Source organism: Sapajus apella, unplaced genomic scaffold (genome assembly GCF_009761245.1).
Source record: "Sapajus apella isolate SASKATOON/1434 unplaced genomic scaffold, GSC_monkey_1.0 scaffold18, whole genome shotgun sequence".
Classification (NCBI taxonomy): Eukaryota; Metazoa; Chordata; class Mammalia; order Primates; family Cebidae; genus Sapajus; species Sapajus apella.
The window spans coordinates 20,964,159-20,985,528 of NW_022436958.1; the positions used below are offsets into that span (position 1 = coordinate 20,964,159).

Below are 21,370 nucleotides of genomic sequence, written 5' to 3' on the forward strand. Positions count from 1 at the left end.
TAAGATGCTGCAGGCCCTTCTTGTATATTCCCTACCCCAGACCTAGAATAAGCCATTTCTCCAAGGAACTCTGGTTTCTTTTATTGGGGAATGGAATTAGAAGCCAAGATCTTGGTCCTATGTGTGTTCATTGCTGCTAAAGTGTCATTACTTCTTTGACCTCTCAGCTGACAGAGCAAGGAAGTGTGTATAAACTAATTCATGCATACAGAGGTATCTATAAATAGTTATGTACATAATCATTCATACTTTTAGTAAGCTAATATTGAGTGCATTTGGATGTCTACAACCTAAACTCATTACCACATGGGTCAATCTAGCATTTTCTCTTACTTATCCATAAACTTTGAACCCAACAGTAAGAAATCTGGCTTCCATTATCTGCCATGAAGAATTTATTAATTCTTCAATTGCAGTATACATTCATAGCACTGGCAGAGTTATTAATCACATTCAAATGGAAAGCAAGTTTTCCTGTTAGAGTAGAATGTTTTTGTATTATTTATTTTGCCTTTCATTTTATAAACTCCAATCATTTTCAGAGCTACTTGGCTCAGCAACTTTTTTTTTCCCATGTTCTTAAGTAAGTTGTTTTATACATTTTTAATGCAGTTAGATTGTTTTTGTCACATTCTTCATTCTATCCTGGGATCCCCCAACCTCCTAAGTGGGCTTTTTGATAATATGCATGCATTAAGGATAATTCTTCATGCTGTAAACTGCTATGGTTTTGATAAATGCATAAAGTCATGTATCCAAGATTACAATATCACACAGAGGAGTTTCATCACTATATAAAACTCTTCTTTCTATTCAACCGTCTCCATGCCCTTTTCTCACCCCTAACCTCTTAAAACCACCCATATCTTTACTATTGCTATAGTATCGCCTCTTCCATCATGTCATATAAATGGAAACATACAGCATTAGTCTTTTCAGACTAGTTTCTTTCACTTAGCAACATGCATTTGTGTCTTTTTATGACTTGAGAGTTTATTTTTTTTGTAGCTGAATAATATAGCTGAATAATATTGCATCTTATGGTTATAACAGTTTGTATATCCACTTTTTCTCACAGACTATGACTTGTCTTTTGATTCTCTGAACAGTGCCATTCACAAAGCAGAAGTTTCCATTTTCATAAAGTCTAATGTGTCAACTTTTTCTTTCATAAATCATCCTTTTGAATATATCTAAAAACTCTTTACCATGCCAAAGGAAATCTAGAATTTCTCCTATGTTTCTTACTGAAGTGTTATAGTTTTGTGTTTTATATCCATGTCTATTATCCATTTTGAGTTAATTTTTGTGAAATGTATAAGAGCTTGCATATCTGACAGAACCATTTGTTGAAAACACTATGCTTTCTACATTTAATTGACTTTACTTCTTTGTCAAAGATAATTTACTGTATTTGTGTGTGTCTATTTCTAGGCACTCTGTTCTGTTCCACTGACTTATCTGTCTATTATTTTGCCAATATCATGCTGTAATGATGACTATACTTTATATTAAGTCTTTAAAAGGATATTGTGATTCCTCCAAATGTGTTCTTCAGTATTTTCTTGGCAATTATATGTCTTTTGCATTCTCATATAAACTTTAGAATTAATTTGTTGGTGTCTACAAAATAGCTTGCTAGAATTTTGATTGAGGTTACACTGAATCTACAGATATTGGGAAGAACTGAATTGTGAAACTATGGAGTCTTCCAATCCATGAACACTGACACTCTATTTAGGGTTATAGTTTACCATATAGAGATCCTGTAATATTTTGTTAGATTTATATATATTTCATTTTCTGCATGCTATCAACATGTTTTCTTTTTTCAAATTCCAATTGTTCATTGTTGGCATGCAGGAAAGCAATTGATTTTTGTATGTTAACCTTGCATTTCATGACCTTGCTATACTCACTTAGCAGTGCCAGGATTTTTAGTTACACTGTTGATTCTTGAGATGTTTCACATAGACAACATTATTATCCTCAAAGAAAGAGTTTCTTTTCTTCCTTCCCTATTTGTGTCTTTGGTTTCTTTTCCTTCCCGTATTTCACTAGCTAAGATTTTCATACAAGGTAGAAAGAAGTGAGATAAAATATATTTGCTTTGTAGCTGATCTTAGAAGGAAAGTGTGCAGTTTCCCACAATTATGATATTAGCTGTAGGCTTTTTGTAGATGTTCTTTATCAAGCTGAGGAAGTTATCCTTTATTCATAAGACATACATTTTTTATATTCTTTCAAACTTCTATTTTCCCTCAAGTCCTGATAATTTTGTGGTATCTCCTGACTATGCTCATGGCTGATCATTTCCTTTTGTACTTTATAATTTTGATAATAAGTGTTTTGTTTATTTTCTATGTAAAATTTCCTACTATCCTCTGCTCAAAAAGATGCACCTGCCTAGAAATGGCAAACTTCAGTATGCCAATCACTATTCACTTAAATTCATTTAGATTCCCTAAGTAAAATTTGAAAGCAAGTAACTAGTTCATTCTTTCTTATTCTTTTTAAATATTCTTTTATCATTTCATGCACCCAGGAGACAAAGTTAGAAGGCCAGAAAGTTTCTTAATCAACTTTTTGGCTAGTTATATAATCTTGACAAGGTTATTTCATTCTGGAATTCACTAATGCTTCCATTTTTTTAATGTAAAAATTATTGCTGGGCATGGTGGCTCACACCTGTAATCCCAGCATTTTGGGAGGCTGAGACAGGAGGATCACAAGGTCAGGAGTTTGAGACCAGTCTGGCCAACATGGTGAAACGCTGTCTCTACTAAAAATACAAAAATTAGCCAGCCATGGTGGCAGGCTCCTGTAATCCCAGATACTCAGGAGGCTGAGGCAGGAGAATCACTTGACCCGGGAGTTGGAGGTTGCAGTGAGCCAAGATCGTGCCAGTGCATTCCAGCCTGTGCAACAAGAGCAACACTGTGTTCAAAAAAAAAAAATTATTATGACATACACTAATTTTTACTCAAGGGGGTTTAGAGACAGCTCAATACCCTTATATTTTCAAGTCTGTGAACTCCTTGAATGCTGTTACACAGACTAGGGTGCTCCCCGATCCCTACCTTCTAATGTTCATGACTTATGTAATCCCTGCTTCTTCAGTGTGGGTGGGCCTGTGACATTTTTCTAACAAACAGAACATGGTATAGTTGATAGGATGCTATTCCCATCTTAATGTTACATTATATGGCAAAGGTGATGGGAAGTCACTTAAGAGGTTACGCTATATGGCAAAGGCAATTATATTGTACTATTTAAGACTCTGTCTTGTTTGCAGCCTCTCCCTTTTTCCTCTTCACTATCTACTTTGAAGAAGCAAGCTGCTATAAATTATATGACCACCAGGAAATGATTCTGACAACAACCTGAAGGAGCTTAAAGGTAAATCCTTCTCCAATCAAGCCTCCAGGTAAGAACTCAACCCTGGGCAACAACTTAATTGCAGCTTTGTGAGATCCTGAGCAGATTTAGCTAACCTGTGCTCAGACTCCTGACCCACAGAAACTTTAAGATAATAAATATATTTTAGGCTTCTAAGTTTGTGGTGATTTTTTTTTTTTTTTGAGACGGAGTTTCACTCTTGTTACCCAGGCTGCAGTGCAGTGGTGCGATCTCAGATCACTGCAACCTCCGCCTCCTGTGTTCAAGAGATTATCCTGCCTCCAGAGTAGCTGGGATTACAGGCATGCGCCACTGTGCCCGGCTAGTTTTTGTATTTTTAGTAGAGACGGGGTTTCCCCATATTGGTCAGACTACTCTGAAACTCCTGACCTCAGGTGATCCACCCGCCTCAGCCTCCCAAAGTGCTGGGATGACAGGCGTGAGCCACCACGCCCGGCAGTAATCTGTTAAATAGCAATAAAAAAGCTAATAATGCAAAATCTCAATTAAGTAAGTAGTGTCTTTTAAGGTCCTCAAAGAAGTAAACGTCAAGAAGTCACCCAGGTTTTTTTAAAACAATTACTTCTTTTATGATAGAGAGAAATGCAGGGAGAGAGACAGAAAGAGAGAGAGAGAAAGTTCTGACGCTGAAAAATAGCAGTCTTTATTTCATAAAGGCATCAAATTTTGATTTTATAGCCCATAGGTATGTAAGGAAATGGATATAAAATAACAATACTTTTATGATCTGAAGGGCTGAATATAGTTATGTATTACTTACTATTTTTAGTACATGTACTTTCAAAAATGCCTGTACTTTGTCATCAATACACACAAACTATATCCAATTTTGATATCTTCAGTACAAACAGGGATTTTAAATGCTATCTGTATCATGCACTTAAGATACAAAATTATCATAAAGTAGTAAGTCATAAATAAAAGTTCACTTCTAAAAATATATTCCTAATCTGTTTGTTATGGTGGTGTTCTTCAGCCCCATGATAAAGTAATTCCCAATCCACTTGATTCAAATTTATCAAATGCTCTTCCAGAAAAATGCATTTTCATAACGGGTTGTCAATTAACGTAGTTCACCAGTATTACATGTTTGACAACTTTCAGGTTAAAAAAACACTTTTCAATTTTTTTCCCAGTAAATTATATCAGAGTGAGTCACTATGCACCAGAAGTTTCTTCTAAAGCCCCACTGAGGTCATAAATTTGTCTGAAAAGCTATACTGTGAGAAATTTACCCACATTTCCACTAACCAAAAGCTAGTTTTCTCACAGCTTGTGAACATATAAAACATGACATACCCTTCCTTCCTGTATTTTGGTTAACCAGTATTTTTTCTTTATCTCAGAACATACCTCAACTCCAATTCTTACCGCGAACTAAAGTGATCCTTGCTCCATCCCTTCCTTGCCCCTTTTTTTGTGTTTGAGGTCTACTATCATACAGCAGTATTACACTTCTGTATTAAAGTTACAAGAAAAGCAAATGATCTATGGTCTGCTTTCCCATATGACCTATGATAGTTTTCAAAGCATTTTTTTCACCTTGTAGAAGATTTCAAAGTCATCTTTTCTCAAATAAATGTGGTATTTCCTTCCCTGGACTTTGTGAAATAGGATAACAAGAAATGCTGAATTCATATAAGTAGAACTTTAACAGGATGATTCTAGACTATGATGAGAAATAAGCAATATCAGTTGAATCATAACTGGTTTGCAAACTCTTGTTGAAAATAAATGCATTGCTAATCGTGTAGTTATTAAAGAACCTATATCTGAAAACTTTTGTATGAGGGACAAGAGAAATGTTTGTTTAGCTATTTAACCAAAAGAAATACACTTATCTATGCAGTATCTACACTTGTACATTTTAAGTATTCCTATTGGGTGGAATAAAAAGTACTGTGATGATCACTAAACAGAACCAAAAGAGTAAAGGATATCTAAAATAGACTAGAGCAAGGAAGAACTGACTTCCAACTTCAGCCCTGCCACTGACTAGCTTTGTGACCCCGAGAACAATTCCAGATTCCTGCCTTCTTATCTGCATGCCTAACACGTACTATATAGTAATTGTGAGGATCACACATAAAGTGTCTCTAGCCAACTAGGCATTCAGTAAATGGTAGACAGGATTGCTGTTGTTTCTGTGAAAGGTGTCTCACTCTGCCTTTCATATAAATGACTCTCATGCAGAACCCACTGGATGTTTCTCAGTTCAAGAGTTAATAGAAGGCAGGTCCCAAATATAAATCTTATTATACTTCATCATTTATTTCTTCTTCTACATGCTTCCTTACCCTACCCATTTTTTCTCAGAATAACTAATTCCTTCAACAGTTTACTTAAATTTAGCAGTTCTATTTAAAGTGTTTCTATTTCTCTCTCTCTCTCTCTCTCTCTCTCTCTCTCACACACACACACACACACACACAAAGAAAGAAAGAACTTAAAATCAGTAGACTATTACATAGTCCATATTGTCTACTCTAGGATATAGGTAATGAACAGCTGTGCCACCAGAACACATAATTCATAGACTTTAATGGATATTAAATAAAACATAGAGTAATTAAAAGGCTAGAAGTAATGTGATACTAACATAACCAAGAGGCAAAAGGCTGCTGAGGTGATAGCTATTTAGAATATATGATATAAAGTGAGAAGTAACGTGAAAAAATCTGCAGGAGGAAAAATCTTTTCCCAACTCTCACATTTTGGATGTGAGACATTTGTAAAAAAAAAAAAAATTATGAAGCTGTAGGATTCAGAAAGTTCTAGACTTGCCATTAACATTCAGCAGAACAAAAGTTGAATGGAGCAAAAAGCATGACCTCCCCGCCCATTTTGTTTAGACTGACTATAAAAAAGGCTTTATTAAGATCTTTGTCAGAACCCATCTCAGACCACATCTTTCCATGGTTCTCGTGAACCTTATCCCTCCTATTGAACGTTTTTTTTTTTGTTTTGTTTTGTTTTTTCTTTTGAGACGGAGTCTTATCTGTCACCCAGGCTAGAGTGCAGTGGTGTGATGCACAATCTTGGCTCACTGCAACCTCCACCTCCATGGTTCAAGCAATTCTCCTGCCTCAGCCTCCTGCGTAGCTGGGATTACAGGCATGCGCCACCACACCCGGCTAATTTTTGTATTTTTAGTAGAGATTCGGTTTCACCATGTTGGTCAAGCTGGTCTTGAACTCCTGACCTTGTGATCTGCCTACCTTGGCCTCCCAAAGTGCTGGGATTACAGGTATGAGCTACCACACCCGGCTGACCCCTCCTATTAAGTCTTATACTTTCCATTTTATTGTCACGGTAGACGTGAGAAAGGGCTGATGGTCATCTTTGTTTACAAGCCATCACAGGTTTGAACAAATTCAAAATCGCCTATTATTAAGCCTCCTCAGGAGCTACTAGGCATAAACAAACCTAAGATTTTATAACCCACCAATTATCCTATGGAAGATAGTCCAGATTATTATATTCTGCTACACCTTTATTCATGCTTGACTCCAAAATCTTGTCAATTTTTCACAAGGATAATCTAGAAAATAAATATTAGTTTTGCTTTCACAGACAGCACTGAAATGAGTAGGCACTTGCAGCTTTGTTATATTACTTAACTTATTATTTAGTTTCCCTGTCTGCTTAGAACTTGTGATGTTTGGGTTGAAAAAAATGATTTAAGAAGCAAAAACTATGACACAACAATTTAAATAAAGGTCACTATTGCGGTGAAATGGGATGTCAGTTTTGCAATTCATCTGCACTTTCCCACGAAGCTGAGATCTGGGTGAGTCTAGAGATATTTGTGAAATAAGCTAATTTGAAAGGACACCACAATCTGTCAAAAGCGACTTTCTTCCTCTTCCACAGCACGATGAAGGCCAGGGATAAATTTCAAGAGTTGCTTTCGGACACTTCCTTTTCTGCTCTTTCGGGGCAGGGTCCCAAACATGCTTGAGAAGTTGCCCTCCCACAAGGGAGACATGGATCCGCTGCTGGTGTTACTGATGCTTCGGCTCTTCCTTGAAGATGACCTCCTCAGAAAATCATCCCCCTCCTTGGGGATAAAGCACTCATCATCTGTGCTCGTCTGCCGACTGAAGGCACCCCTGCTGCAGTCCTCAGACACACACATCTGGTAGCCGTCTTCACTGTCCATCGTCATGGAGCTTAGCCAGCTCTTACAGCTGCTCTCACTGGATAATCGATTCCGGTCCACAAAGGCTGGTCCTGGCCCCGGCAGGGGTCCAAACAAAGATGATTCATCCAAGTCCATGCTTTCCAAACTTGGGCAGTTAGCTGCATCACCTAGAGCAGAGAGAAGAGTCTACTGTGAAATGGATCTGTTCATCACTCCTCACAAATAAATACACTACATCGAAACTTCTCTTTGAATGACACAAGAAAGAGTAAGAGTGAAAAATACTTCTCACTGAGCTTTGGCTTGCATGAATAAACGACTGCTTATGAGGCCATTTGGTAAACCTTATAGTAGGGGTTCCCGAACTGTTGTTCAAAAATTATAATATTAGAGTGAATTTAAACAAGATGTTTCATATGAGAACAGTTCAACCCAACTGACAGTCTACCAGTGTCACATCTGAATCTCCAAAATGATCATTTTGTACATTTAAATAACCCTGAAACCTTTTTAAAATACTCAAATAAATGGGGTTCCGTACAATAAATATTAGTTTTGGGGAAATGCTATCAGGATTTTCTCCATTTAGTTTCTCTGATTCTTAGGTACTTTTTCTTTCTTTCTTTTTTTAGATGGAATCTCTCTCTGTCACCAGGCTGGAGTGCAGTGGCGTGATCTCGGCTCACTGCAATCTCCATCTCCCAGGTTGAAGCGATTCTCCTGCTTCAGCCTCCCAAGTAGCTGGGACTACAGGCATGCACCACCACACTCAGCTAATTTTTGTATTTTTAGTAGAGACAGGGTTTCACCATGTTGGCCAGGATGGTCTTGATCTCTCAACCTCCTGATCCACCCGCCTCGGCCTCCCAAAGTGCTGGGATTATAGGCATGAGCTGCCGTGTCCGGCCAGTATTGTCTTTTAAAAATAATTCTAAAATTATCATAAAATTATTTGAAGTATATAGAAAACAGTTATGAAACAGGTAATTCAAAAGTGTTTCTTAGAGAAAGGATTTGTGAAATCAAATGTATCTCCCAACCTCAATATTCCAAGTTTTGTTTTGGAATACCTAAATTCTCTGGAATGATACTGTACCCAGAAACCATCCCTGTCCTCAAGTAAGTAATAACTTATTTGAAGAAATTGAATTGTATCTGCTTGGCTGATTTTTTTTCCATTGATCCTTCATAACCTACATCTGGCTCTTCAAACTCAAATGTTGATCACATACAACACCCTGTCCATACTGCCCTCCCTGCTTCCACACTATCTGAGTTGGTTGGTATCTTGCTAAAAAGAGAGAGAGAGAGAGAGAACTTGTAATATCAGCCTTGGAAAAATATAATTAGTAAGTTACTCTGCTTCAGAAGAATGGTTTTATTTTGTGCTAGTTATCTTTACTGCTGCTCTCGTTTGTCCTTGGTTGATAATATAAAAAGAAATTTTTTTCACATTATTCGCAAGGTTGAGTACAGCCAGCCCTACAGTGACTAGTCGTAATGCTTTCCTTTTTGCTAATATGACCTACTTCATTTCACCTTGCAATGAGTGATCAATTTCTTTTGATTGGAGAGCAATTGCCTTACAGAATCACATGCCGTGGATGTTTACTATACATCTAGAAAAAGCAGAACCCCCTCAATCACTCAAAAAATGTGTACAACAACGACTGTATGAGGATCCTGATCTAACAATGTTGTATATACAAGGCTGTTCCTGCGGAACTCCAGGAATTTCTATATTCACTGGGCCATTCAGGATGCTCCAGAAGTGAAAATGAGGCTAAAAGGCCCTCATGTCTAAAGAAAGCAAGGAGGTGGCTGAATTTACAGGGCCATTAAGAAGTTTTTGTATTAAATATTTCTGCCTCTCTAACAAACTTCACTCCCCAAAAAAATCCATTATGAATTTTTAAAAAAATATTAAATGAAGAAGTAACTTGTACATAAGTTTCAAACACTTCAATTAAAAAAATAAATATACAGATCTTCATCCCAAAACTCTAAGCCATAGATTAGTGACTAGTTAAGGATTTTTATATTTTTCAGTAAACAAATTATCACTTTTAGCACATATTCTGGGTTAGAAACGTAAGCTTGGTGCTATCTAAAGAAGAGATAACCTATATTTCATACCCACATAGTGGTTTCAGTGAATTATTTGTACATAAAAGTTCATTCCTTTGTTTACATCTGTCCCATAGCAAATAGCAAATTAACACATTTTAAACTCAACCCTTCCCTTAAAAATGAACTCAGTGGCAAGAACTATGCATTTACTCTTGCAATAATCTTACACATTTCTGTCTTCATCTTTGGGGCAATGAAAAAGAATCTCTGTGCATAAATGTAATTTATGCAATTGAAACAGAAGACAGGAGCTCTACCCAGTAAGTGTGCAACCATTCTAGCTTTAATAGCTTCTAAAAACTATTCAGCCCCTGAGCCGTGATTGTTTTCAGAAACATAATTCATTCACTGAAGTAGAAGGAAAGTCAGGCAATCTTCCCCAATGATCTAAAATCTCCAGATGCCTATTTTCAAGCATGTTCATCCATGTGCATATGCGTCATGTATGTGGAATAGTGGATCTGACTTCACTTATCCCTCCTCCGAATACAGTCACTCCAAAGCTTACACCAAAGAAACACAGATTCGTTTCTTTGACCAGCACTAGACTAATTTTTCTTGGAATGATGATAATCTTAAAACAACTTAGAGGCAGAAATACTGAAAGAAGTAATGTTACTATGGTTTCTCAACAGGAAATTGCATTTACCATGAAGCAGACGATGTTCCTGTAACTGCAGAGATCTGTACTCCACCCATTTTTGTTTCAAGGTTTGCTGTGAGATTAAAAAAAAAAAATGTTATAATGATTAGGGAACCCCAGTGAAGCTAGCAATTTAATTCTAGGTGTTGAGATTTGTCATTAATTTTTTTTTTTTTTTTTTTTGAAATGGAGTCTCACTCTGTCGCCCAGGCTGGAGTACAGTGTGAGATCTCGGCTCACTACATCTTCTGCCTTCTGGTTTCAAGTGATTCTCCTGCCTCAGCCTCCTGAGTAGCTGGGATTACAGGCACCTGCCACTAAGCCTTTTACATTTTTAGTAGAGATGTGGTTGCACCATGTTGGCCAGGCTGGTCTCAAACTCCTGAAATCATGATCCACACACCTCAGCCTCCCAACATGCTGGTGAAATAAGAGCCACTGCACCTGGCCTGTCATTAAGTTTCTTCACATTTTTTTTCTAGTACTCCCAATCCATTCATCCATTTAAAATATTTTTGCTCTATAATAGGAGAATATTGGGAATACTATTCTCTCAAGAAATAATTTAGTTTTCTTTAAAAAAAAAACAACAAGAAAAACAATACAATATATTTTTTTATTTTAAAAAATTATTTAAAAGATTATTTGGGTTTGTGTCCCAGCTACTCCAGGAGGCTGAAGTGGGAGGATTGCTTGAGCCCAGGAGTTCTGGGCTGTAGTGTGCTATGCTGATCAGGTGTCCGCACTAAGTTCGGCATCAATATGGTGACTTCCCAAGACTGGGGGACCACCAGGTTGCCTAAGGAGGGGTGAACCGGCCCAGGTTGGAAACGGAGCAGTTCAAAATTCCCGTGCTGATCAGCAGTGGGATCGCGCCTGTGAATAGCCACTGCACTCCAGCCTGGGCAACATAGTGAGACCCTGTCTCTTAAAAAAATAATAATAATAAAATAAAAAGAAAAGGCAAGGATTTACCCGCTAGGATTTCCACATCTGTAGGATGAAGACAACAATAGAGCCTAAACCCTGGAAATGTTATGAGGATTGGATGAGTGAAGAGATGTAAAATGTTTAGAACATTGACTAGAACTTAGTAAATGCTCTACAAATATCATCAACATACAAGCCTGAGGCCCTAACACAGCCTTTTCTGTCAGCCAGCTATTTATTTTCCACACCAAAAAGGAGAACAGAACTATCTGAAATGCTTCCTTAGTGGGCTAAACTTAGAACACTGCTAAGCACCCTGACTTCTTAACTGCTTCCGTTCTTGGTTGCCCCAGCACATGAGAGCTGAGGCCCATAGTGGGAATTAAGTAGCTGCCACATGAGGCAAGACAGTACGCAAGTCTTGACCTTTCCCACAGAGGGGACTGAGGCAATGGCAATCTAAAAACTACGCAGAAGGCATCTGAAAAGACTCAGCCATAGGCTCACTGTCTCCCATTCTTCATCCTCTACTCTTCCCCTTCCTTTGCCAATTCAGGTCCCTATACCAAGTCCAGCAAGTGGGCACAGCTCAGGTTTGCCTGTGGACTCTTATGACAAAGGAAAGACAGCCTAGTTGAAACAAGCACTCCTTCACACAAAGCAATCTCCAAGGAGTAGATGAAGGCTAAAAAAAAAAAGAGGAAAAAAACATATATTTGGACAAGGACTAAGGAAAAGAAAATAATAAAATTGCAAGAACATCATTAAATGCTTAAGGGGAACATGACTTATTCCTCAGTCTTCAAAGGTTGAACAATAACTGGGCATAACTTTCCAAACCCTGATACTAGTAACATTTCACAGCAATCCCTTATGGTTGCCAATATAAAACGCAAGCAATAAATTAATCAAATGCTTGACTCAGTCAACTTCTTGTTTTTTCTGTACCACAGTATAGTCTAGAATAGCTATAATACTGCTTTCAGGTCTGGGGGCAGTGGCTTACACCTGTAATCTCAGCACTTTAGGAGGTTGAAGCAGGAGGACTGGTTGAGACCAGGAGTTTGAAACAAGCCCAGGCAACATAGTGAGACCCTATCTCTACAAAAAAAAAACAAAATATATATATATATATATATATATATATATTTTTTTTTTTTAATTAGCTGGGTATATGGTGCACACCAGTTCTCACGAGGCTGAGGTAGGAGGATCGCTTAAGTCCAGGGGGAGTATAAGGCTAGCAAGTATGTGGCATACATACCAACCCTTTCATCTTCCTTAAAGAGATTTATTTCCTACAAGAGACTAGAGTCCAGTGGAGGAGCACAGGGATAGGTCCACAGTCAGAACTAGAGACAGAAAGAAGAGGAAACTATATTTCTGTACTTACTATCCAAAAATACAAAGTCAGCACTGGCCATTTAGTCTTTTTTTTTTTTAAATAAAGATTTTGCAATATCTGATTTGTTGATTTGGTCCAGTCATTTCAGTAATGTCGTCACTTAAACCAAGAAAATACCAGTGTGAAGAGCAGATGTGTCACAGTGACTAAGGGTTTTTTATCTGTAACCAAGCTTCCCTATTTTCCTATGTGTCTGTTTCTGCCTGTGTTATTGACATCAGAATTGTATATCTGGACATATCTGAACTCTCATCACTAGGGGAGAATTACAGCACAAATGAGATCTAACCATACTGGGTAGCATCACCTCACTGTGCCCAGTTCAGTGCCAGGTACATAGCAGCTGCTCGGTAAATAATGGTTGAACGAATACGTGAAAAAAATGGCTTCCTAAATCAACTCTCAGCTATCACACAGTGGTTCCGAAGAAGTTTCCAATGCTTTCAATCTATAGAAGACACACAGCTGAACATTTCCATGGCACTTTAATACTTGAATTGTGCTTTCACTGATAACATGATATTTAATTTTCATAACTTCTCTAAAAAGTTACAGATTCGAAAATGAAGATTCAGTGTAGCCAAATATTCCCTAAGCACTACAAACCCAGTAAATAGCAGAAGTAGATTACAAACTAGCTCTCCCAGCTAGCCCACTGGATGTGTTGCTTTCATGTTAAACATTTGCATCATAGGTCAGAAGAATGGGAATCCCTGAAAATGTGGCTCAGAAAGGACGACTGTTTCTAAAGAAGAGCTGGTGGCCCCATGAAGAGTCTCTGAGGGACAGAATGCTCACTTACAAAGGATGCACAAAGTAAATGTCATTGTGTGGAGGGGAAACCAGGCTGACTGTGGCTATGGATCAAGCTGAAACATTTCTGGCTCAAGAGATAAATAGAATCTCATAATTTCAAGATTAGAAATACGACAGACATTTCTAATGCAAGATGGAAAGCAGAATGAACTTTAAAGTCTTCTGGATATGGAGAAGCAGAAAGAAATTCTATGGCAATATACGGTATAAATGCACCTATCTGAAACCAAGGTCTGAGCCAGGTTTTCTGCTTAAGGAAAGAATGTTGGCTGAATCTCCATCGCTGGGAAAGGAGGCTGAGAAACGCTGCTGCTGCTGGCTATGGCTTATGTACAGCTTATACGTAGAGAGGCAGGAGTACCTAAGCACAGCCTCATGACTTGAGCCAAACAGCTCACTGAGTCCCCAGGGAAGGCATCTAAGCCCCTAGACCTGGCTCTGGATTGGTAGCCTTGAAGTGCTGAGTGGGGACAAGCATCCAATTATAACATTGTGCTAAAGGGAGAAGCTATATGACATGCAAGGGAAGTAGGCAATCTAAATCCCCAAACACTCACAGATGTTTAATGATAAAAAAGATAATAAAATTGATAATTGGTACATGGATTCTTTCTAAGCAAAATGAAAATAAAAAGTGTCAAAAAAAGACTTTAAAATAAAAATGTTTGTAATCCTCTGAGAGATAAATAAGATCAATGTTTATAAGAACAAGAAATTTGAAATGAAAAAATGAAACAAGAATCGATACACATGAAAAAGAACTACAAGATAATAACAAACTAATTTTTTTTTTTCCTTTTGTCCACTTTACTTCCACTCACTATTAGTCAATGTGGGTACAGATAAGAATCACAGTTTTCTGGCAGGACAGCCATTTCTCAGTAATAAACAACACACTTACAAAAAGTATAAATCTTTCATAAAAAGGTAATGGATTTTAAGAAAACAAGCATATGCATCAGTAATGCTTGGGGTAAAACAGATTCATTTTGTTGATTTCTATTGAGCTTTCATAAGATTTGATCAAAAGCTAGCAAATATACAGTAGAAAAGAAATGCTATTCTAAATAAGAATATTGTGAAGTTAGAAAAGAAATGCTATTCTAAATAAGAATATTGTGAAGTTATTTTGTCTATATAAATAAAAATATGACCTCACACCAATAGTCTCATCTATAGCTATACAACATCAAATGCTATTTTTATTTAAAATTTTATTTCATGTAAGTATTCAATTTATAACAAACTAATTTTTATAACTTAATACAAAGAACACATTCTATACAGACAGCTAACAAGAACATTTCTGAAGATGTTACTGAGGAATTCAGAAAGAATATAACACAAAAAGAAAATGAGATAAAAATATGAAACAGTCATTAGGAATCATGAAAGATAAATCAAGAAACTATGTCTAATAGGAATTCCAGAAGATAATACAGTAGTGGTATAGAAGATTGAGTTGACAGTTTTCCAAAACTAAAGAAGGTCTTTAAACAGAAAGAACACTGTAAGTTCTACGTAGCATAAAGTTAGAAATTAATCCAGAATTAATTACATTGTAGTAAAACTGTAGAATAAAGACAAAAGAATATCTTAAAGCAACCAGAAAAAGGATTAAATATTGCCACAAATACTGGTCTTTTAAAACACCCAAAACTTGAAAATCCTATGGAGAAAAGTATCAAGAAAAAAAAAGAAGGCATAAAAAGTGGTATAAGATGCAAGAAAAAATATGGAGGCACACAAACAATTTTTGACAAAAATTTAAAATATTAGAATAATATTTTACTGTCAACTCAGTTAATAAATTTAAAAACTTTGTTAACAAAAACGTAAGTCACTAAAACTGGCTTTAAAAAAAAAAAAAACAGAGATCCTGAGTAGCCTCACAACTAATAAAGAAATTGAAACAGTATGTTAACAGCATTCCCATCAAAAAAGAACCCTGAAATGAAATGATTCAGGTATTATAAAAATTCTACCAGAAAACAAGAAGAGGAAAACAGCCCCCAGGTCTAGTAAACTTGATTCCAAAACTTAAAAAGATAATCTATGGAAAGAAACCTGTAGACCAGTCTACCTGAAAAACAAAGCTATCTTTTAAAATCCTAAAGAAAATACTCACAGATCAAGCCTGTAATTATTACAAACTATAAATTTCAAGGCTAAGCCAGGTTGAGCTTAGCCTAGAAATGAAATGGTAGCCTTGTATTAGAATATGTTTAAATGTCATTCACATATTAACAGAATTTTTTCAAATGAATAAAGAAGACCAGCTTAACAGATGCAGATAAAAGTATTTGACAAAATTTAATACACAAGCACTGTAAACTACAAGCAAACTTCATATAGAATGGAGTCTCCTTAACCTGAAAGATAGCTCATTCCTAATGGAAAAGAAATTAGGAAAAATTCCCTTTAAAATCAGGTATGAAACAAGGATACCTACAACTATAGTTTCTATTCATTGTGGTATGGTAGCTCCTAAGCTGTGAAGTAAAGTAAGAAAAAGAAGCAAAACTCATTCATAACAGATAGTTACTATCTCTACAGTAAACCCAAAATAATCTTCAGATAATTTATTAGAGATATTAGATATTGTTTCCTCAAATTTATATATATATATATATATATATATATATATATATATATATATATATAAAGTGCTATCAGAGCTGTGAGTGTTGGCTCAGGCCTGTAATCCCAACAATTCAGGAGGCTGAGACACGAGGATTGCTTGAACCCAGGAGTTTGAGGCTATAGTGAGCTATAATCACATTGCTGCACTCTAGCAAGGGCAACAGAGCAAGACTCTGTCTCCAAAAATAGATAAATAAAATTTGATATCAATCAAAACACCAATATTTATTTACATATAATTTATTTTTATAATTTATATAGACGATCTAAGGACCAAGAATAACTATGCCCAATGTGATAACAAGATTTATTATAGGCAATCTGGGATGAACAAATTGACCAATGGATCATATTAGAAAGCCTATAAGCAAATCCATGCATATGTGGAACTTGCTTAAAAATAGAGGTTTTGGCCGGGGACGGTGGCTCACATCTGTAATCCCAGCACTTTGGGAGGCCGAGGCAGGCGGATCATGAGGTCAGGAGATCGAGACCATCCTGGCCATGGTGAAATCCTGTCTCTACTAAAATACAAAAAAAAAAAAAAAAAAGTTAGCCAGGAGTGGTGGCACACGCCTGTAGTCCCAGATACTCAGGAGGCTGAGGCAGGGAAATCGCTTGAATCCAAGAGACGGAGATTGCAGTGAGCCAAGATTGTGCCACTGTACTCCAGGCTGTTGAAAGAAAAAGACTCTGTCACACACACACAAAAAAAGAATAGAGGTTTTATTGCAAGTCAGTTGAAGGGTAAAAAGGGGACTACAAAATAAATGGTACCAGAAGAACTGGTTATTCAGTTGGAAAAAAATTAAATTGGAATTTTCACATAAAAAAATTGGAATTTTTCCCATACCTCATAATATACACAAAAGTTAATTCTGGATGAATTAAGGACTTACATGTGAAAAGGAAAAATGTTAAAACCTTTAGCAGAAAATATAGATTACCTGCCAAAAACAATGAGAAGCTCTCATCAACAAAAATACGAAAGGAGCAATAAATTCAAAGTGCTAAGGGAACTAAACACCTACTTAGAATAAATTACCCATCAAAACTCTCTTCCAATAGTAGCAGTGATATAAAAACATTTTTCAACAAAAATCTACTTACCACCACGGAAGGAAGTACTACAGCAAGAAGGAAAGTAAACCCAGAGGTAAAGAGTGGAATGCAACAAACAGCAGCAGGCATATCAAAAGGAACAAGTTGGTGTATTCGTTCACTACCATCTATTCAGAAGAAAAATCTGTATTTTGTACTTTTAGAAAATTGATAAAAATTCTCTAAAGTAAGTATAGTAAGGAATGTAGGGTCTTAAATGGGCATTTAAAGCATTTTATGGTTCTCATGATGTTCTGGAAGAGGATGGAGATACTGAAAATTCATACATTGGTAAGTATGTATATTGAAACAAGGCAAAAATATGCAAAGAATAGAAATTGCTTAAAGGCATGAAATAATGTTTTGTGCAAGTTAGTACTTTATGCCATACAATATAACTCTATTTTTTATTCTTGTTTTCAATATTTATTTTTCTAAGAAAAGGTGAAAAAATTTTAACTTTTTAAAAAAGATGTTCACTAAGATTATCTTTCTTTTGCAAAAGCAAATTAACATTAAATTCAAGTACAATATGAAGCACTGTTTACTCCTCATAAAAATGTAATAACAAAAATCTTAGAAATGTTTTCTTTAAGGTCAACAATAAGATTATCATTATTTACAATATATTGATGATCCTAGCCAATGCTATAAGAGAAGAAAAATAATTAGTTTCAATAATTGAGCTAAAGGGGAAAAAATTTTATAATCTGCAAATGATATAAAATTTATATAAAAATATAAGAAACTATAAAAATTATTAGAATAAAGGGAGTTCAACAAAACTGGATTTTTAAAATTTAAACAAAATCATTAGCAATAAGTGGCTGAAAATTTAAAACATGAATATAGCAAGAACAATGAGGAAGTACACAAGAATAAATAAAATAAAAGATATGTAAAAATATAGGAAGATAATTACAAAATATTTTTGAAGTCCATAAAAGATACGAATAAAAAGATTAAGATCCTGAATTCAAAGTGAGAAAAGTAAGAGCCATAAAGATTTTAATTGCTCTCATTTATTTTATGAATACAATTCAATTCCTATCAAAATTTGAGCAGAGGCTTTTTCAAGGAATTTTATAAATTGATTGAAAAAAGCACAGAGATAAGCACAGTGGCAAGAGTATCCAAACCAATGTAGATAAAGAAAGCAACACTTGGTGATGAATTGGATGTGGAGGAAGAAAAAGATGCAAAATAAAATTCACTCTCTTGGGCTCAATAATTAATAAATTCATATTTCATGAAGAAAACTAATAAATGGCAGTTATTTCTAAATAAAGCCATAATGGGCAACCTGCCTATAGTAAACTACAATCTCTGTTCAGATTGGCTACCTTGTTGCTATGCAAGTGGGAGAATAGGGATGCAGAGGTCACTGAGACAAGCAGAGAGGTCTTTAGAACTCTAACTCACATGCATTGAGTGAGGGTCTGGAATTCATGGCTTAGGAGACCCTCATCAGCCCAGAAAATTGAGATTTTTAAAAGCCTCAGAAAACCATCCCAGGGAATTTTCACTGAACATCCTCCATTATCTACTATCTCTTGGACAATAATTTCTTTCTCCTTTGAAGTTGTTAGTGTATTTTCCAACGAAAGCAGATTCAAGGACAGTCACAGGATTAGACAGATAAGGTTTTGGTTTTAAGAATGAGGCAGAAGAGAAGGACACCAAAAGAGGACCTGGAAAAAATGAAAAACCCAGACCTTCTGACACACTTGGGAAAATAATGACTTTTTTTGCTTTAATTCCAAACAAAATGTAAATCAAGAGAGATCACAGGTGCACTAATGAAGAGTTATTCGAGTGGCGTGCCTTCCTGTTGCCTTTCTGAGCCTCATAGACACACAGAAGGAGGAAGGAAGAAAGTGATTTATATTGGTTTGTGGAATTTGATATTCCTCCAAAGGTAATTGCATGGCTCTTGATAATTCAGCAGTTCAGATTCATCATGACATTTCTTTTTCAAGGGCTATCTCAGTTCCTCAAATAGATCTTTATTTTACCACTCACACATTCAAGGATGAAAAATGTGCCTCACTGCATTAAATTAAATTACCTTTAAAACCTGCAGCTTTGCTTCAAGCTCCATTCTTTTGAGAATCATTGTTCCATTAAGAGTCTCTATCCTATTTTAAGGAAAAAAAAAAAAAGAAGAAGAGGAGGGAGGAGTAACATGAGTGATTCATTTAAATAAGTACCATATTACGGAGTACTACACTTTGAGCACACACTATGCTAAAAACAAAATATAAATGTTACAGTTCTCACGGCACCGTGAGTAGCTGGACCAAGGCCAAATCTTCTGATAACATTCAGAGAAAGAAAATGGGGGAAAACTCCCCTTGAGAAGGTGGCTAAAAGAAAGGATCCTAGTTAATTTGTAAACTATAGCTCATTTTATAGACGTCACCATGTAACAATGATGGCTGATCTCTAGTAGAATCTGTTCTTGTGGGGATGGCCTGAATCACCGCATTCATTTGGTAAATATTTATTGGGCATCTACTATGTGCCAGATTCTAGACACCATGCTGAACACAAGGTGCACAACGACAGAAACAGTAGGCACTAGGGGCTTTCACAACTGTGAATTAACATGTTACTTTCTGAAAGAGGGAGGAATTCTTTCTTCCCTAGGATTCTGGGAGCCTCTACCTCTGTAAATCTCCATCTAATTTTGGTACTAGAAGAAACAGACTACAACTACTATGAGATAGTAACCTTCATATGACTTTTTCATCTCAAAACATTCAGTTTACAAACGCTAATACTAGAATTTATCAACTTACCGGTGTTCTGTTCTTCCTACACCACACTCATTTCTAAAAATAAAATACTTGTTCCATTCTAAGTGATTTGATTTGTTCTGTGTCTTCAAGTTAAAGGCTTTTGACTATTAAACCATCAATCTGAATATGATTTAAAACTTTCATTCGTGAATCACACACTAATTTTTAAAGTGTTGGTTCAAGTAAGACCCTTCTTGTAATTAAGCTGTAACTCTATAAAGATGCAAGGAAATGTTTCAAGGCATGGAAAAAGCATTAAACGTGGAGCTCAGTTTTCCTCTATTTCTTATAACATCATTCCAGAAATAATCAGATGGTAGCAAGCCAAAATGCTGTCTGTTTTCTCCTTAGGGTGATCTTGACTCTCTAAGAAATAGTGGGAATCCATATGAATCTGTTTAATTGTGATTGAATGTCAGTTTGACCTGCTGAAGTAATAGATGTGTGTGGGCAAAACTGCAACCATTCATTGGCCATTTTCCTCAGTACTTGTATAGACTGTCTCCCATTTCCCTGAATTTCAAACAATTACCTCCACCTGCCACCCCTATTTACCTGTGCTTTACCCTTTTCACCCACGTGGAACATGCTTTCTGACTCTAACCACCAACAGCTCCCCTCACACTCACCATAGTTCCTCTCCTTTGCATCCAGGGTTCTCTAGAGCAAAACTGCCCCATCTTTTACCCTGAACTCTCAGGACCCATAGAGTTGGACTCAATTATTTACCACCTCCATCTTTCAAATCTACTTGCACAAACACCAAAAGCATCCTTTGAAGTTTCAGACCAGAATCACTGAAGAGCATTCAGCAGATTTTCTATTGGCAGCTTCCAAGGAGCAGCTGCAGCTGAAGAGGACAGATCCTGGCATCCAGAGCAGGTGGTCCAATCCTGGCCCTATCACTTACTAGTTGTGTGCCCTTAACTAAGCCCTCTCTAAGTTTCAGGCACTTCATCTATAAATAGAAATAAAATTAACCTCATGAGTGGCTGTGAAGAATAAATGAGACAATATAGGACCCACCTCAATCAGAATAAAACCCAAACTTGCTGGCATGGCCAAACAGATCCATGGTCTGCCCCCAGGCCAACTCTCTGGCTTCATATCTTATTATACTCTCTCTAGTCCCTCAACTACCAATTACACTGACTTTTTCTCTTTCCCTTGTACGTGCCAAGCCCATTTTGAGAACTCAGAGACCTCTCTCTTTGCCTGAAGGGTTCTTACCAGGGGTTCATTTGACCATCCTTCTCTTCATTTAGATCTCAACTCAAATATTGCCTCCCTATAAAAGATCTTTACACTTTACACATCTAAGCCAAACTAGCAGCCTC

The 21,370-nt window shown here is 36.4% G+C and overlaps 1 protein-coding gene across 1 annotated transcript in view; it reads right to left on the reverse strand.

Moving 5' to 3' along the window:
- Window positions 1–7,047: 7,047 nt before the first annotated feature.
- CYTIP (cytohesin 1 interacting protein) overlaps window positions 7,048–21,370 on the reverse strand; it is a 28,755-nt gene continuing 14,432 nt past the window's right edge. Inside the window, exons 6-8 of the mRNA XM_032286445.1 lie at window positions 19,301–19,370; window positions 10,344–10,410; window positions 7,048–7,731 (exon numbers count right to left, since the gene is read on the reverse strand). Coding sequence (XP_032142336.1) covers window positions 7,265–7,731; window positions 10,344–10,410; window positions 19,301–19,370 — 604 coding nt within the window. The 3' untranslated portion in view covers window positions 7,048–7,264. The remainder of the gene's footprint in view (window positions 7,732–10,343; window positions 10,411–19,300; window positions 19,371–21,370) is intronic.